Here is an 18345-nt window from a genome sequence, read left to right as displayed (position 1 = left end):
GGAGATTCAAATATGCATTTGCTTGGGTTCCCTGTTGGTTCAGTATAGCAGCAGTGTGTAAAGAGGAATTCCAGCATAAAGTATCTTTTAATTTGCCATCACAGATGCTTCTCACTGGTCCCCTGATTTGCTTATTAGTCCAGATCTACAGGCCAATGAGCCGACTTACTGGAATTTACTGGGGGGGGGGGGGGGGGGACAAACAAACAAGATTACAAGAAGACCACTAAGGATTAGGATTGGGACCTAATGTAAAGAAAGTTGAAGATTACTGTGTAGGATATAAAGTTGTATATGTGGAGTGCTTTTCTTTTTGTTGTTAACTCTTTGTGAGAATGTGTAAGGGCTATAATCAGTCAGTATGCCTGAAGATGGAAGCCATCTGGTAGACTTCTTGTTAAAGAGTGATTCCAGATTGCACCATAAGTCACCTACAGATTATATTGCTACCCTGGGCACCAAGAAGCTGATGAAACCCTTGTCCTTGGATAGAAAAGGGTGTCTTTTTCGAGAGGACTTGTTCCCACCTCTTGTAGAGCACTTTCCATTTCAAGGGACCACGTGGATTAGGACAAAGTTTGTAAAGCTTCTATATTTGGTCTGATCTTTTGTTATTTATTTTAGAATAGAAAAATAAAAAGAAGCTGGGAACATTTGGATTTTTTTTTAAACATACAAATTCCAAAGCCCTGAAAGTGATGGTAACGCAGTATGTAATAATTGATGTTTGGTGCTAAGGAAAGCTCAGCAAATGTTACAGAAATCTCCAATACACCAAAAAGCAGCCTTTTCACAAACAAGACAATTATTTTAATGCATACAGTGAGTTAGAATTTGCAGTCATCGCAAGCATTAACTTGACAACTGAATTAGTTGTTAAACTATGTGCCTTGCAAGGTGACAGTTTACTTGCTTGATACGTGTTTTTAGCACCTGGACCAGACTCCAGCCCCATGTCTGTCAGCATGAGCAAGAGACAAACTGTAACGTGCAGATCTCACCAGGGGACTTTTATCAAGCTGTTCTGTGCCAGAAAAATAAAGTGATTTATACTGCAGAGCATATCTGTTTGGGAAATTGAAATATCTTCCCTACTGTGTCTGAAATCATCCCTCACTGCACTTCTGGAGGTGACCCCTGGTTGGCTGCTGTGAATTACTGCACATTAAATCTTCTTCCACAAAATATCATTTACTACATAGTATATTTTATCTTACATATTAATATGGCTTATGCCTACTCCAAAAATATAGGTTAGGGCTGGTGAGCACCGCTGAGCTGAGTCAGTACCTGCTGACTTATTATGAGAAAGCATTACAGAGGAAAGGATGGACACAAAACAAATATCTGGCTTTTCAATGGACCCAGAGGACCATCAGAACTGGAGACTCTAGAGAGGTAACAGTGAGAGAAAAAAGGCATCAGACACCATTGGGTCCTCAATCCACTAGCTGTCAGACAAAGATGCATAGAGCTGTCACTTAGAGGTAAAGGGTGGTGCTCTGGATGCATTAAAACAACCGGGCCTAAGGTGGGGACTCAGAATTTTATCATGCATCAACAGCCAAAGAGGGGTGCTTAAGTATAAGTTGTATGTGGCCCATAAAACTTTTATGGAATTTGATGACAATCCGGACTGCAATATCAGTTCAGGATATCTAAGGACTCCATCTGCCACAGGAAGATGTGAGTGTGGGTGTACTGGTCACATACACCAGAGAGGAGACCATCATTAGATCCTTCCTACTGAAATCATGAGTTCCAGGTCTTTGGCAGCCATATGGTGTTCACTCACTGCAACTTAAGTTGTGGCTTTATGGTGGTCCTTCTAGTGCCTCAACCACTAACTCCCATGGTTAGCTGTTGTCAATCATCTAACAGTCCCAGCAGAAAGCCCTCAGCAGGAGTGCAGAGAGAGTGCATGCAAAGGCTGCCCAGACACTATGAATCCAGCTGCAGGGCTCCAGTGACAGACTACTCTCTGGCGCATGTGACTATCACATGCACACTCCTCATTTTCTTTACTTAGAATTCCTGTAACTACAAAGACAAGAATGGGAGCGGTTACGACTTGTGAAAGTAGCGGCCACTCTCCATTCACACATAATGAGCTTTTAAATATTGTATGACTGGTATGACACTTAAGACACGTTCAAATTAAAACAGCTTTCAGTTCAAACACTTGGAGGCAAACAGAGCTCTTGTTTATAAGAATAGGTTAAACAACATTATACCTGCTCTAGTTTGGAGCAGTTACTTTCCAAGCCAGCCGCACAGCTGTCATATTGAGCCTTCTTTTCATCGTACTCCTGGGTCAGCTCCTAATGTGAAAAGGGCAGAGATTCATGTCAGCAAGTTGTGATATCTCAGCACATGGGCAGAGAGTTCCTGTCAGTCAGCAGCTTGAACCTGTCATCTTGGCACACAGAGTGTTGCTTACTTAAACTTAGCAGATGTATATCATTCCACGTTCACACATGGGAGGGGGATGGGCGAATGGTGCTGTCTGAAGCTTCAGACCGACATATGGCTTGGAAACACACTGGCTATGAAGCAGACACTATATTAAACCACTGTAACAGTTTTCTGCAAACCTCTGACTATTACTGAGGAGTTGAACATGTTGTGCTACAAATGACTAACTTTGCTCAATCTATCTGCCAAGCACACAAGCTGTGATTACACATTTCATGGATGTGTCACTTCATTTCAAGATTTTAATTGTCATTAATGAGTATTTATTATAGGGCACTGTTCATATACACATGGTAGAGGCAACCATATGATGCGCAATATAAGAACGCCACCAAACACTGTTGCTAAGTTGGCCTCATAGTATATTCCCATTACATTTATACAGAAGCTACCACCCTGTCTATGAAAAAATAAATTAACATATACCAGCTGCTTCTTTTCAAAAATCATAATCAACAGATACGGACAATATGATACAAGGACCGACAATATAGACAATTACAAACCAAAGACAGTAGGAAAAATAATTGGAAAATGGGATGAAGCATTCATCTTTCAGTTCTGTGTAATAATGTTTTCATGCCCCAGCAGTTTTAGAATTAGCATGCTTCTTCATTAAGCCAGGCTACTGCCTGAGGGAAGAAACTGTGCCTGGAAGTTTTTGTTACAACTGATCGGTATTTCACATTAAAAGGCAGAGGTTGGAAGATGGAGTGGGCCTGCTGAGAGAGGTCAGAGACATACTTGGTCACTCTCTTCCTGCACCTGCTAGTGTAAATGTCTTGCAGGGAAGGTAAACTACAGTCAATGATTCTTTCTGCTGATTGGATGACGCGCTGCAGTCTTACCTTCTCCAATATGGAGCATGAGCTGAACCAGACAGTTATTGAAGATGTGACAGTGAATTCAATGACTGCAGTGGAAAACTGCACCATTGCTTTCTGTGATAGACCAAAAGGTACGACCTGCAGATCAGCCAACCCCTCATTGTGGCACCCTAGCCCCCCATGCAAAGCATGTGTTGGAAAGTGCTGCTGAATGCATATCTACCTCTCCTCACTCCAGCTCCGTTTCCTGCAGCTCCCCGGCAGCTTCTGAACTGGCCACTAGAGCTCCAAGGTAACTCTTATGTGACTGCAGTGAGCCTGGAGCTTTAGTGGTCAGTTCAGAAGTTGCCAGGTAGAAAGGTGGATGCAAGAACAGGTAGATCTGCACCCTGCAGCCAGCTCCAATGCGCTCTGTATAGGGGTGTCCTGCTCTTGGTGTAACATCTGCAGATAAGCCGATCTGACCTTCCCCCCAACTTTATACCCAAATTGTAAGCGTAAAAAAGTCAGCTTATATGTGGTGACACACATTATGTAAACTGTGTTTGGAGTACTATTAGCACGAGATTGTAAAGAAACTCTCACCTTGCTGAACGAGTAATTACAGAGCAACAGCCACTTTTACTAATTTTCAACACCTGCACTAATACATTAACTGGCAGAAAACAGACCATCCTATCTGCCATTTCCTACTAGGAACACTATGGATTCATTGGGTCTGATGCACAAAATCGCAGTAATGCTGACATGCACAAACAGCACACGGAAATATTACTGTGATTTTGTGCATCAGGCCCATTGTGCTTTATCATTTATATGCACATTAAAATCATATAAGCAAGCTTAAACCATGTTTGCTATAAATCCATGCACCATACAGCGCCAATCTGAAAAATGTAATTCAACAGTTTAGGACCATTTCAGCACTGCTGCAGCAGGTATGCAGTCCTAGGAATGCAAGCAGAGATACACAGACATATAGAATAATAAAAAGAAAGAAAGATCACAGAGTATGTTAAACAAAACATAAGTTTGACTTCTTATAACAGAAGGTACTTCCCATTATTTAGGTTGGAGTGAGCATATTATGTCTCCCATGATGCATCACTACTGAATATGCAAATCATCCCTTTGTTGTCCCTGTAAGGAATAATGTACATATTCAGCAGTGATGCATTGTGGGATACATAATATGCTCACTCCAACATGAATAATCACAAATACCTTCTGTTTTAAAGGATACCAGAACAGGACTCTGGTGAAATGGGCATACGTTAGGTGTGGGGTGTTACAGTAGATACTTACCGCACCTTTCATTCCCTTTCGTCACTGTCCGTTCTCCTGTCGCAAGCCCCATTCTTATGACCGACCCAGGCGACTCAGGTAGTCTGTGACCTGGACATAATGCACCGCGCATGCGCAGTATGTCCGATCAGCACCCTTGTGGCCACGCTAAATGCCATCAGCACACAGGCACACTCCCCCCGCTAACTGCATCCCAGCGTGCGCTCTCCAGAATAGTCAGCAGTCTGTGCTGTGGAGACATGCTGGCATCTGCTGTGGAGTCAGTACAAAAATCCACCGACTCCGACTCCTCAGGTTAGGATTCCACCGACTCCAAATCCTCTAATTTGCATATTACAATCTTGTTGATTGAAAGTATGTAACATAAAATGCATCTCTTAACTGCCAACGCTTAGGAATTTTAAAAACTGAATTGAAAGGAATATAGAGGCTTCCATATTTGTTCGCTTTTAAATAATACCAGTTACCTGGATAGCCGGCGGATTTTCTTCCTCTAATACTTTTAGTCATAGACTAAAACTAGTCCTTGGTAAGAGTACTTGTAAAAAGTACAGAACGGAACAAAGAACATGTATCATGGCCCTGGGCAATGTAACTGTGGGTGCATGTAAGAGTGATGTGCAGGTACTCTGCAGGGAAATAAGGAGATTCTTCCTCTTACACTTTCTTCATGCACAATCTGAACCAGGTTTATGGGGGATAGACAACATCTCTGTGTTCAATGTGCACAACATTCTCAGTGGATTCCCTGCAGCTCTGTGGGGAGAGCATATGTAGAGTATAGTACTACTGTGTAACAAAGTAAACCTGAGACAGATGAAATTAAAATTTTATACATACCTGGGACTTCCTCCAGCCCCCTTCAGGCTAATTAGTCCCTCGCTGTCCTCCTCCGCCACCTGGATCTTCTGCTATGGGTCCAGGTACTTGAGCCAGCACTATTGCGCAGGTGCAGAATGCTCCTGGCTGTGAGAGCGTCACGTGGCCGGACTGCACTGACTGAATTACTGAGACTCATAGCAGAAGACCCAGGTGGCGGAGGAGGACAGCGAGGTACTGAATAGCCTGAAGGGGGCTGGAGGAAGCCCCAGATATGTATAAAACTTTTCATCCGTCTCAGGTACTCTTTAACCACTTCCCGACCGCCTAACGCACAGGGGCGGCCGGGAAGTGGAGCCCGCAAGGACCAGCTCACCCACAGAGGCGGCGGTCCTTGTAAGGGCATGGGCGGAGCGATCGCGTCATCCGTGACGCGATCCTCCGCCGGCGCCTGTCACCGCTCACCTGCCGCAACATCCCGCCGGCCATACGGAAGCGCCGGCGGGATGTTAACCCCGCGATCGCCGCATACAAAGTGTATAATACACTTTGTAATGTTTACAAAGTGTATTATACAGGCTGCCTCCTGCTCTGGTGATCCCAATGTCCGAGGGACCACCAGGGCACGCTGCAGCCACCCTATGTCGCACCCAAGCACACTGATTTCTCCCCCCCCCTGCCCCAGATTGCCCACAGCACCCCTCAGACCCCCCCCCCCCCTGCCCACCCCCCAGACCCCTGTTTGCACCCAATCACCACCCTAATCACCCATCAATCACTCCCTGTCACTATCTGTAAACGCTATATTTTTTTTATCCCCCCCTGCCCCTCCTGATCACCCCCCCACCCCTCAGATTCTCCCCAGACCCCCCCCCCCTGTGTTGTGTATGCATCTATCCCCCTGATCACCTGTCAATCACCCATCAATCACCCCCTGTCACTGCCACCCATCAATCAGCCCCTAACCTGCCCCTTGCGGGCAATCTGATCACCCACCCACACCAATAGATCGCCCGCAGATCCGACGTCAGATCACCTCCCAAGTGCAGTGTTTACATCTGTTATCTACCCTAAACACCCACTAATTACCCATCAATCACCCATCAATCACCCCCTATCACCATCTGTCACTGTTACCCATCAGATCAGACCCTAATCTGCCCCTTGCAGGCACCCAATCAACCGCCTACACGCTCAGATTGCCCTCAGACCCCCCCCCCCCCCTTATCAATTCGCCAGTGCATTAGTTACATCTGCTCTTCCCTGTAATAACCCACTGATCACCTGACAATCACCCATCAATCACCCCCTGTCACTGCCACCCATCAATCACCCCCTGGCACTGCCACCCATCAATCAGCCCCTAACCTGCCCCTTGCGGGCAATCTGATCACCCACCCACACCAATAGATCGCCCGCAGATCCGACGTCAGATCACCTCCCAAGTGCAGTGTTTACATCTGTTCTATACCCTAAACACCCACTAATTACCCATCAATCACCCCCTATCACCACCTGTCACTGTTACCCATCAGATCAGACCCTAATCTGCCCCTTGCGGGCACCCAATCACCCGCCTACATGCTCAGATTGCCCTCAGACCCCCCCTTATGAATTCGCCAGTGCATTAGTTACATCTGTTCTTCCCTGTAATAACCCACTGATCACCTGTCAATCACCCATCAATCACCCCCTGTCACTGCCACCCATCAATCACCCCCTGGCACTGCCACCCATCAATCACCCCCTGTCACTGCCACCCATCAATCAGCCCCTAACCTGCCCCTTACGGGCAATCTGATCACCCACCCACACCAATAGTTCGCCCGCAGATCTGACGTCAGATCACCTCCCAAGTGCAGTGTTTATATCTGTTCTCTACCCTAAACACCCACTAATTACCCATCAATCACCCCCTGTCACTGCTACCTATCAGATTAGACCCCTATCTGCCCCTAGGGCACTCAATCACCCGCCCACACCCTCAGAATGCCCTCAGGCCCCAGCCCTGATCACCTCGCCAGTGCATTGCTTGCATCTATTCCCCCCTCTAATCACACCTTGAGACACCCATCAATCACCTCCTGTCACACCCTAGCACACCTACCCATCAGATCAGGCCCTAATTTGCCCCGTGTGGGCTCCTGATCACTCGGCCAAACCTACCCCGGTTCCACAAAATTCGCCCCCTCATAGACCACCTGTCATCAAAATTTGCAGATGCTTATACCCCTGAACAGTCATTTTGAGACATTTGGTTTCCAGACTACTCACGGTTTTGGGCCCGTAAAATGCCAGGGCGGTATAGGAACCCCACAAACTGACCCCATTTTAGAAAAAAGACACCCCAATGTATTCTGTTAGGTGTATGACGAGTTCATAGAAGATTTTATTTTTTGTCAAAAGTTAGCGGAAATTGATTTTTTTTTTCACAAAGTGTCATTTTTCACTAACTTGTGACAAAAAAATAAAATCTTCTATGAACTCGCCATACACCTAACGGAATACCTTGGGGTGTCTTCTTTCTAAAATGGGGTCACTTGTGAGGTTCCTATACTGCCCTGGCATTTTAGGGGCCCTAAACCGTGAGGAGTAGTCTAGAAAACAAATGCCTCAAAATGACCTGTGATTAGGACGTTGGGCCCCTTAGCGCACCTAGGCTGCAAAAAAGTGTCACACATGTGGTGTCGCCGTACTCAGGAGAAGTAGTATAATGTGTTTTGGGGTGTATTTTTACACATACCCATGCTGGGTGGGAGAAATCTCTCTGTAAATGGACAATTGTGTGTAAAAAGAAATCAAACAATTGTCATTTACAGAGATCTTTCTCCCACCCAGCATGGGTATGTGTAAAAATACACCCCAAAACACATTATACTACTTCTCCTGAGGCACTTTTTTTACACCCTAAGTACGCTAAGGGGCCCAAAGTCCAATGAGTACCTTTAGGATTTCACAGGTAATTTTGCGACATTTGGTTTCAAGACTACTCCTCACGGTTTAGGGCCCCTAAAATGCCAGGGCAGTATAGGAACCCCACAAATGACCCCATTCTAGAAAGAAGACACCCAAAGGTATTCCGTTAGGAGTATGGTGAGTTCATAGAAGATTTTATTTTTTGTCAAAAGTTAGCGGAAAATGACACTTTGTGAAAAAAAAACAATTAAAATCAATTTCCGCTAACTTGTGACAAAAAAATAAAAACTTCTATGAACTCACCATACGCCTAACGGAATACCTTGGGATGTCTTCTTTCTAAAATGGGGTCATTAGTGGGGTTTTATTTTTTGTCACAAGTTAGCGGAAATTGATTTTTATTGTTTTTTTTCACAAAGTGTCATTTTCCGCTAACTTGTGACAAAAAATAAAATCTTCTATGAACTCACCGTACTACTAACAAAATACCTTGGGGTGTCTTCTTTCTAAAATTGGGTCATTTGTGGGGTTCCTATACTGTCCTGGCATTTTAGGGGCCCTAAACCGTGAGGAGTAGTCTTGAAACGAAATTTCTCAAAATTACCTGTGAAATCCTAAAGGTACTCATTGGACTTTGGGCCCCTTAGCGCAGTTAGGGTGCAAAAAAGTGCCACACATATGGTATCGCTGTACTCAGGAGAAGTAGTATAATGTGTTTTGGGGTGTATTTTTACACATACCCATGCTGAGTGGGAGAAAGATCTCTGTAAATGGACAATTGTGTGTAAAAAAAATTAAAAAATTGTCATTTACAGAGATATTTCTCTCACCCAGCATCGGTATGTGTAAAAATACACCCCAAAACACATTATACTACTTCTCCTGAGTACGGCAATACCACATGTGTGGCACTTTTTTGCAGCCTAACTGCGCTAAGGGGCCCAAAGTCCAATGAGCACCTTTAGGCTTTGCAGGGGTGCTTACAAATTAGCACCCCCCAAAATGCGAGGACAGTAAACACACCCCACAAATGACCCCATTTTGGAAAGTAGACACTTCAAGGTATTCAGAGAGGGGCATGGTGAGTCCGTGGCAGATTTCATTTTTTTTTGTCGCAAGTTAGAAGAAATGGAAACTTTTTTTTTTGTCACAAAGTGTCATTTTCCGCTTACTTGTGACAAAAATTAATATCTTCTATGAACTCACTATGCCTCTCGGTGAATACTTTGGGATGTGTTCTTTCAAAAATGGGGTCATTTGGGGGGTATTTATACTATCCTGGAATTCTAGCTCCTCATGAAACATGTCAGGTGGTCAGAAGTCATAGATGCTGGAAAATGGGAAAATTCACTTTTTGCACCATAGTTTGTAAACGCTATAACTTTTACCCAAACCAATAAATATACACTGAATGGGTTTTTTTTTTATCAAAAACATGTTTGTCCACATTTTTCGCGCTGCATGTATACAGAAATTTTACTTTATTTGAAAAATGTCAGCACAGAAAGTTAAAAAAATCATTTTTTTGCCAAAATTCATGTCTTTTTTGATGAATATAATAAAAAGTAAAAATCGCAGGAGCAATCAAATAGCACCAAAAGAAAGCTTTATTAGTGACAAGAAAAGGAGCCAAAATTCATTTAGGTGGTAGGTTGTATGAGCGAGCAATAAACCGTGAAAGCTGCAGTGGTCTGAATGGAAAAAAAGTGGCCGGTCCTTAAAGAGAATCTGTATTGTTAAAATCGCTCAAAAGTAAACATACCAGTGCGTTAGGGGACATCTCCTATTACCCTCTGTCACAATTTCGCAGCTCCTCGCCGCATTAAAAGTGGTTAAAAACAGTTTTTAAAAGTTTGTTTATAAACAAACAAAATGGCCACCAAAACAGGAAGTAGGTTGATGTACAGTATGTCCACACATAGAAAAATACATCCATACACAAGCAGGCTGTATACACCCTTCCTTTTGAATCTCAAGAGATCATTTGTGTGTTTCTTTCCCCCTGCAGTTCTCATGCACTGAAGTTTCAGGCTGCTCTTTTCTTCCTGCAAACAGCTTTGCCCTTGTTTGTAATTCCTCAGTATGTGAAAGCCCAGCCAGCTCAGAGGACGATTTATCCAGCTTGTAAAAGATAAGAGAGAAGAGAGAAGCTGCCCTAATCTAAATAATACACAGGCAGTGTGCATAGAGGGGCCTGGAAGGGGGAGTTCATAGCAGAACCACAACACTGAAGAACTTGGCAGCCTTCCAGACACAGGCCGACAAGTCTGACAGGGGAAAGATACATTGATTTATTACAGAGACTGTGATAGCAGAAAGTGCTGCAATAAGCCAGAACACATTAGAATAGCTTTTGAAACTTGTAGGATGATAAAAAACAGGATGCAATTTTTGTTACGGAGTCTCTTTAAAGGACTTACGAGCCCAAACAGCTAAAAAAAGATAAGTACCTTATTCAGTTTTAAATGCACGGAGGACGCCGTCCGCGCCCTCCGTGCAGTTCCGCCGGGTCCCCGCAGTCTGATCGCCCCCCGTGCCGCTCCCGACCCCACGGACGGGGTCGAGCTCCCCTTCCTCTCCTAAGATGGCCGCCGGAGCCGGCCGCGGCTGCGCAGTCCGCATACGCGTTAGTGCGGCTGCGCAGCTCTAGGGCCCTCCCCCCGATCCACGCACAGTAGCGTGGATCGAGGGGGGAGGCCCTAGAGCTGCGCAGCCGCACTAACGCGTATGCGGACTGCGCAGCCGCGGCCGGCTCCGGCGGACATCTTAGGAGAGGAAGGGGAGCCCGACCCCGTCCGTGGGGTCGGGAGCGGCACGGGGGGCGATCAGACTGCGGGGACCCGGCGGAACTGCACGGAGGGCGCGGACGGCGTCCTCCGTGCATTTAAAACTGAATAAGGTACTTATCTTTTTTTAGCTTTTTGGGCTCGTAAGTCCTTTAAGGGGGGTAAAGCCCACGGTCCTCAAGTGGTTAATTCGTAGTCATCAAACAGAATTTTAACAACATATCAAATTATTTGATTTCATGAGCAAAGGGAGTGTGTAAATTTGCTTAAAGCAGTATCGGCGCAGAATTATTTCCATCTCATTGACCATCTCTATTAGTGACACAGCTACACATCAGGCTTTATTCTTAAGGCATAGATGTTATTTAGTATATATAAGAGATTCCTGTGTACACATCATATATACAGTCACAATCAGACATGTGTATCTGACTTTAAAAATTACAGGGAATGCTTTATTGAAGCAGCACAAGTAACTATTTTTTGATTGGTTTATTTCATTTTTGTGGACTAAGCAAGTTATTACTGTACATATAATTTATTTATGACGACTATTATCTGAGCAATAGAACATTTTATCATATTTTCTATTTTAATTACAGTTTAAATTCATTCGAATTTGGAGTTGGTGCAATTTTTTTCCCGACTCCGACTCCAGGTACCCAAAAATTGCCCTGACTCCGACTCCACAGCCCTAGTGGTAACGGCATTGAGCGCAGCCACAACGGACATACTGCAGGTCATAGGTTACTGGAACGGCTATTGGAATGGAGCTTGCTACAGTAGAATGGCAAGTGGCAGAGGGGAACGGAAGGCGCAGTAAGTATCTACCCCACACACATACCATATGTCCATTTCACCAGAGTCCTTCAGCTCTGGTATCCTTTAAGAAGGCAAAATTCTGTTTTGAATAGCATTTTAGTATGAGTACTTGTTGGTCTTTTTTAGCCCCTTACAAATTCCTAGGAATTCTGGTTCACCATGAGCTTGCTGAGCAATCTGAAACTCAGAGTATGTTAATGTGTCCCAGTAGTAAGAGGGATATAGAGGATGCCATACTTATTTTGTTTAAAACAATGCTAATTGCCTGGCTGTCCTGCTAATCTTTTCGGGTCACACACCTGAAAAAGCACGCAGCTAATGTGATCACGCTTTAGTCACAGCATGCAATCTGCAAACTTGCTCTAGGCCCTTGGCTTAAAGAAGGAAGCACGGGTTCAGCAGAAAATGTAAAATACACATGGAAACCTCCATATCCCTCTCACTTTTAAGTCTCTTTAAGAACATATGTGAGAAGCTGTGCAAAATCTTATATAATCAATACTGAAAAGACATTGTACAAATCAATGTAACTGAAATTAATTGTAACAGAATATCATAACAGCATTCATAGTAATAGTTTCACTAGGAAGAGCCACTTCATTGGCTTGTAAATTTCCTGTCAAAACTATTACTCTGCATGTAGTTTTCTTTATTTTGAGTTTATTAAACAGTGATAAGGCGGCTCTCTATGGTGCCCCATTTTCATTTCTAGTTTTGGAGCTCTGACAATCCAAAAATTAGAGGCTAAGACTTATATTTTTGTCATTCTTTTATAGCTGAAGCCCATGCATCCTAGAGTTTATGGAAAACTAATAAAGTATTTTAAACTCTTCGATATATTTAATTCTAGTAATGACTCGAGTTACATTGTAAGGGACCCGATAATTCCAAATGCAAGCCAAAGATAGAACAGCTGAAGGGACTAGGGGGCTCTTTATGTGCAGGACTTTCCTCACTGAATTTGCTTTATCTTATATGTGGACAATACCAAAGTATATATTCTACTGTATTTATTTTTACACAATTGCTCTATAAGCACCTAGGGACCTAAGGGAAGATCTTAGGCAGAATGTGACATTTGATATTGTACCCTATAAAACTGTATAATATTATAATTCATTTATTATAGTGTATTATAAATATTAAAACTATTATTTTATTGATTATTCTCCATATTGTTTTGCATGTCCTTAAAGAGTAACTGTTAGCCCCAAAACTGAAAACTAAATCTCTCTTGCAATCTTTTATTTACTATTTAAATGAGCCAAAAAGGCATTGTAGAAGTTAAAAATCAATATAATTTTTTTACTATGTATCCTTTTACCCCAGCTCCGAACGCAAAGCCGCATATCAGATACTGCTGAGCATGCATAGCATACCTAGCTCTGCCCGACCCCCCTCTCCCCCCCAGGACCAGGTGCCGATATATGCTCACTCCAAACAGCTGACCGCTCTGACACGGAGAGAGAGCGGGAGCACTTCCAGCGCAGCCACCGCCGCCGAGTCACATGTGAGAGATGCACGTGCATCTCTCACATGTGACTCGGCGGCGGCTGCGCTGGAAGTGCTCCCGCTCTCTCTCCGTGTCAGAGCGGTCAGCTGTTTGGAGTGAGCATATATCGGCACCTGGTCCTGGGGGGGAGAGGGGGGTCGGGCAGAGCTAGGCATGCTATGCATGCTCAGCAGTATCTGATATGCGGCTTTGCGTCCGGAGCTGGGGTAAAAGGATACATAGTAAAAAAATTATATTGATTTTTAACTTCTACAATGCCTTTTTGGCTCATTTAAATAGTAAATAAAAGATTGCAAGAGAGATTTAATTTTCAGTTTTGGGGCTAACAGTTACTCTTTAAATTTCTTCTCAGTTTAGTTAAAAGTTGGAAATTAACGAGTTTTCAAACTTAGACGTATATGCATGATGAGTAAGTCCAATCACGTTTTTGATCTAGACGCAATCTACTGTAAATAATGCTTGTGGCCAAATAGTAAAATTACACCTACAGTGATGTGAAAAACTATTTGCCCCCTTCCTGATTTCTTATTCTTTTGCATGTTTGTCACACTTATGTTTCTGCTCATCAAAAACCGTTAACTATTAGTCAAAGATAACATAATTGAACACAAAATGCAGTTTTAAATGATGTTTTTTATTATTTAGTGAGGAAAAAAACTCCAAATCTACATGGCCCTGTGTGAAAAAAGTGATTGCCCCCCTTGTTAAAAAATAACTTAACTGTGGTTTATCACACCTGAGTTCAATTTCTGTAGTCACCCCCAGGCCTGATTACTGCCACACCTGTTTCAATCAAGAAATCACTTAAATAGGAGCTATCTGACACAGAGAAGTAGACCAAAAGCACCTCACAAGCTAGACATCATGCCAAGATCCAAAGAAATTAAGGATCAAATGAGAACAAAAGTAATTGAGATCTATCAGTCTGGTAAAGGTTATAAAGCCATTTCTAAAGCTTTGGGACTCCAGCGAACCACAGTGAGAGCCATTATCCACAAATGGCAAAAACATGGAACAGTGATGAACCTTCTCAGGAGTGGCCGGCCGACCAAAATTACCCCAAGAGCGCAGAGAAAACTCATCCGAGAGGCCACAAAAGACCCCAGGACAACATCTAAAGAACTGCAGACCTCACTTGCCTCAATTAAGGTCAGTGTTCACAACTCCACCATAAGAAAGAGACTGGGCAAAAACGGCCTGCATGGCAGATATCCAAGGCGCAAACCACTTTTAAGCAAAGAGAACATTAAGGCTCGTCTCAATTTTGCTAAAAAACATCTCAATGATTGCCAAGACTTTTGGGAAAATACCTTGTGGATCGACGAGACAAAAGTTGAACTTTTTGGAAGGTGCATGTCCCGTTACATCTGGCGTAGAAGTAACACAGCATTTCAGCAAAAGAACATCATACCAACAGTAAAATATGGTGGTGGTAGTGTGATGGTCTGGGTTTGTTTTGCTGCTTCAGGACCTGGAAGGCTTGCTCTGATAGACGGAACCATGAATTCTACAGTCTACCAAAAAATCCTGAAGGAGAATGTCCGGCCATCTGTTCGTCAACTCAAGCTGAAGCGATCTTGGGTGCTGCAGCACTACAATGACCCAAAACACACCAGCAAATCCACCTCTGAATGGCTGAAGAAAAACAAAATGAAGACTTTGGAGTGGCCTAGTCAAAGTCCTGACCTGAATCCTATTGAGATGTTGTGGCATGACCTTAAAAAAGTGGTTCATGCTAGAAAACCCTCAAATAAAGCTGAATTACAACAATTCCGCAAAGATGAGTGGGCCAAAATTCCTCCAGAGCGCTGTAAAAGACTTGTTGCAAGTTATCACAAACACTTGATTGCAGTTATTGCTGCTAAGGGTGGCCCAACCAGTTATTACAGTAGGTTCAGGGGGCAATTTCTTTTTCACACAGGGCCATGTAGGTTTTGAGGTTTTTTCTCGCTAAATAATAAAAACCATCATTTAAAACTGCATTTTGTGTTCAATTATGTTATCTTTGACTAATAGTTAATGGTTTTTGATGAGCAGAAACATTTAAGTGTAACAACCATGCAAAAGAATAAGAAATCAGGAAGGGGGCAAATAGTTTTTCACATCACTGTACATACATTTATTTTAATTAAGAGACCCACAAATACATATAAAATTAACTCCTTTCCTCCCACACTCTCCCATAGTATCCCCCCAAAAATTTTGCATAAAAAAGTTGCCTTAGGGACTGAACTTTTTTTTTAATATGTAGGGTCAAGAGGGTATATCACTGTTAATTTCTAAATTATGGGCTAGTAATTAGTGATGGATGTGAAACAGAAAAAATGCACCTTTATTTCCAAATAAAATAATGGCGCCATACATTGAACTAGAGAAATATTTTAAATGTTGCAATAACCGGGACAAATGGGCAAATAAAATGTGTGGCTTTTATCCACATTATTTTAAAACTATAATGGCTGAGAAATAATAATTTTTTTCCCATTTATTTTTCTTAATATTTCCATTAAAATGCATTTAGAATAAAATAATTCTTCACATAAAGTACCACCCAAAGAAAGCCTAATTGGTGGCGAAAAAAAACAAGATATAGATCATTTTGTTGTGATAAGTAGTGATTAAGTTATTGGCGAAAGAAAGGGAGAAGCGATGAAAGGTGAAAATTGCTCTGGTCCTAAAGGGGAAAAATCCCTTAGTGGTCAAGTAGTTAAATCATCTTAGCAACCCATAAATGAACTTTTTTTAATGACTAAACAAAACACAACCAAATGTAATATTTTTATAACATTTGCTGAAATGTTTAAATCATTACCAATTATTTAGATTGGTGGAGAGTTACTTTGCAGCTAGATAACAAATCACATTTAGGTATTTGAAATAACTTACAAATGCAGATTTGCAGTATTTTGATAAACCGCTCTGGTTTATTTTAGAAAGAGCTGGAATGATCCCAAAACAGCTGATAGGCCTGGAGTTTTTAATAACTAAACAGAGGCCAAAAACTGCATTAAGTGCTGACAGATCCGTGCTGTAATTGTGTCTGGTTTACAGAAAGAAAGATAATTCTTGTTTAAAAAAGGAAAACTGGTTCAGGGTATATTCATCCAGCTTTATTTGTTCAGGAAACTGACTATTTCGAGTGAATAAGTACCTGCTGTTCTACTAAAGATGTCAATTGCTTAATTGTTGATGACATTGCTTCATCCATATACAGCAAGACCTACGGTATCCGGCACAGGCAGGGAATGCCTGATGCTGGCTACATGTGCTTGCCAGTTGCTCGAGCAGTCATTAAAAGCACTACGCAACCTCCCCAGCTTTCTGGCAACCTCTGTGTACGGCTCCCAGCATGTCACCTAACCCACATCGGGTCATGTGACATGCAGGGAGCCGAACATGGATGCTGGAAAGCCGCTGGGTGGTGCTGGATGCATAGAAGATGGCGTCTGGATAATCGGTCAGACATGCCCGTTAGTTGAGACTTCCAATAATGGGAACGTCACTCTAACATGCATCCATGGAGAGAAGAGCAATCCCATTAGTTCAGCTCCATATATTGTTAGGATTATTGCCACATATTATTTCAATTTCCTTACCTTGTATACTTCAAGTCAAATGCTCAGCAATTCCACACTTGCTGTAACAAGCTGTCCAGACTGGGAGGTACAACTAGCTGCCAGTCCCTCAGTTACTACAGATGTGAAATATAAGCAACTACTGCGTTACTCCTCTGCTTAGCTAGTTTCTCAGGCATTAAAGGACAACTGTAAGGGGGAAGGAAGAAAAAAAAAAAAAAAAAAAAAAAGTTGAACTTACTTGGTGCTTCTAACGCACCCCCCGCAGACCTCCTGTGCCCACGCCGGGACAAAATGATCCTCCGGTCCCCGCCACCGCTCACTTCCTTTTTTCTGTGATTCAGTGCACTGCACTTCGCTCCCGCTGATGCCACCGGGAGCTTTCTGCGCAGGCGCAGTACGTGTACAGGGATGTCTGTGGGGGGCCGAGAGGGGTTGAGAGCGGGCAAGACTCAAAGAGTTTGCAGTTGGAAACCACTAATGTAGGAAGCGACTGCAGCCAGTGGGTCCTAAAGGAGTTAGGACCCACATAAATGCTCACAGCAATGTTTTAACTCGTGCAATTTAACTTTTAAGTTAAAATGTTTGAGATTGACAGTGCCAATGATGTAATGATGAAAAGAGAATATTTAGCACTACATTAAAGAAGATGCAACTTCAGCTGTTTTATTTGTTCTATGATGTCATTTCAAAGAACAATGAGACACTGAAATGCTTGAATTAAATATTGATTTTTGGCAAAAAATCTAATAAATAAAAAAAACATAGAAAGGAAAAACACAATTTATTTGAAGTAACCATTAAACAAGTAAAAAAGGTAACAAAATAAAAAAAGATCCGTTACCAACCTGGCACTGCTGCCGTAAAGGTCTTAGTTCTTTTATAACAGGGGCCAGTGCAGTCTTCTTATCTGCTATCATGGAATTCAACTTCTTTACCTAGAATGATAAATAAAATGCAGTGTAAATTCAGATACGATACACATTGCCTCATTAACCACCACCTGCTATTTCCAGCTCAAAAATATATTCCGTATCCGTCCCTTCCTTACACAAGAGGCCACCAAAATGCTTGTTCATGCCTTAATCATCTCCCGCCTAGACTACTGCAACACCCTGCTCTGTGGCCTACCAAAAAACAGGCTAGCTCCTCTCCAATCCCTTCTAAATGCAGCGGCCCGCCTCATTCACCTTTCCACACGCTCTTCCGATGCAGCCCCACTGTGCCGTTCTCTCCACTGGTTACCCATTACCCAGAGGATCCAGTTCAAACTCCTGACTCTAACATACAAAACCCTCCACGAGTTG

The 18345-nt window shown here is 42.9% G+C and overlaps 1 protein-coding gene across 4 annotated transcripts in view; it reads right to left on the bottom strand.

The window, feature by feature from the left end:
- The window catches only part of IFT81 (intraflagellar transport 81), a 191389-nt gene that overhangs the window by 51321 nt on the left and 121723 nt on the right, over positions 1–18345 (bottom strand). For all 4 annotated transcript variants that reach the window (XM_068245244.1, XM_068245251.1, XM_068245265.1 and 1 more), the window contains exons 14-15: positions 17887–17976; positions 2235–2321 (exon numbers count right to left, since the gene is read on the bottom strand). In XM_068245244.1, the coding sequence (XP_068101345.1) occupies positions 2235–2321; positions 17887–17976 (177 nt within the window). The remainder of the gene's footprint in view (positions 1–2234; positions 2322–17886; positions 17977–18345) is intronic.

The sequence above is a fragment of the Hyperolius riggenbachi genome, chromosome 1 (assembly GCF_040937935.1).
Source record: "Hyperolius riggenbachi isolate aHypRig1 chromosome 1, aHypRig1.pri, whole genome shotgun sequence".
In the NCBI taxonomy this organism is placed as follows: domain Eukaryota; kingdom Metazoa; phylum Chordata; class Amphibia; order Anura; family Hyperoliidae; genus Hyperolius; species Hyperolius riggenbachi.
This window is presented reverse-complemented; position numbering and strand designations above follow the sequence as displayed.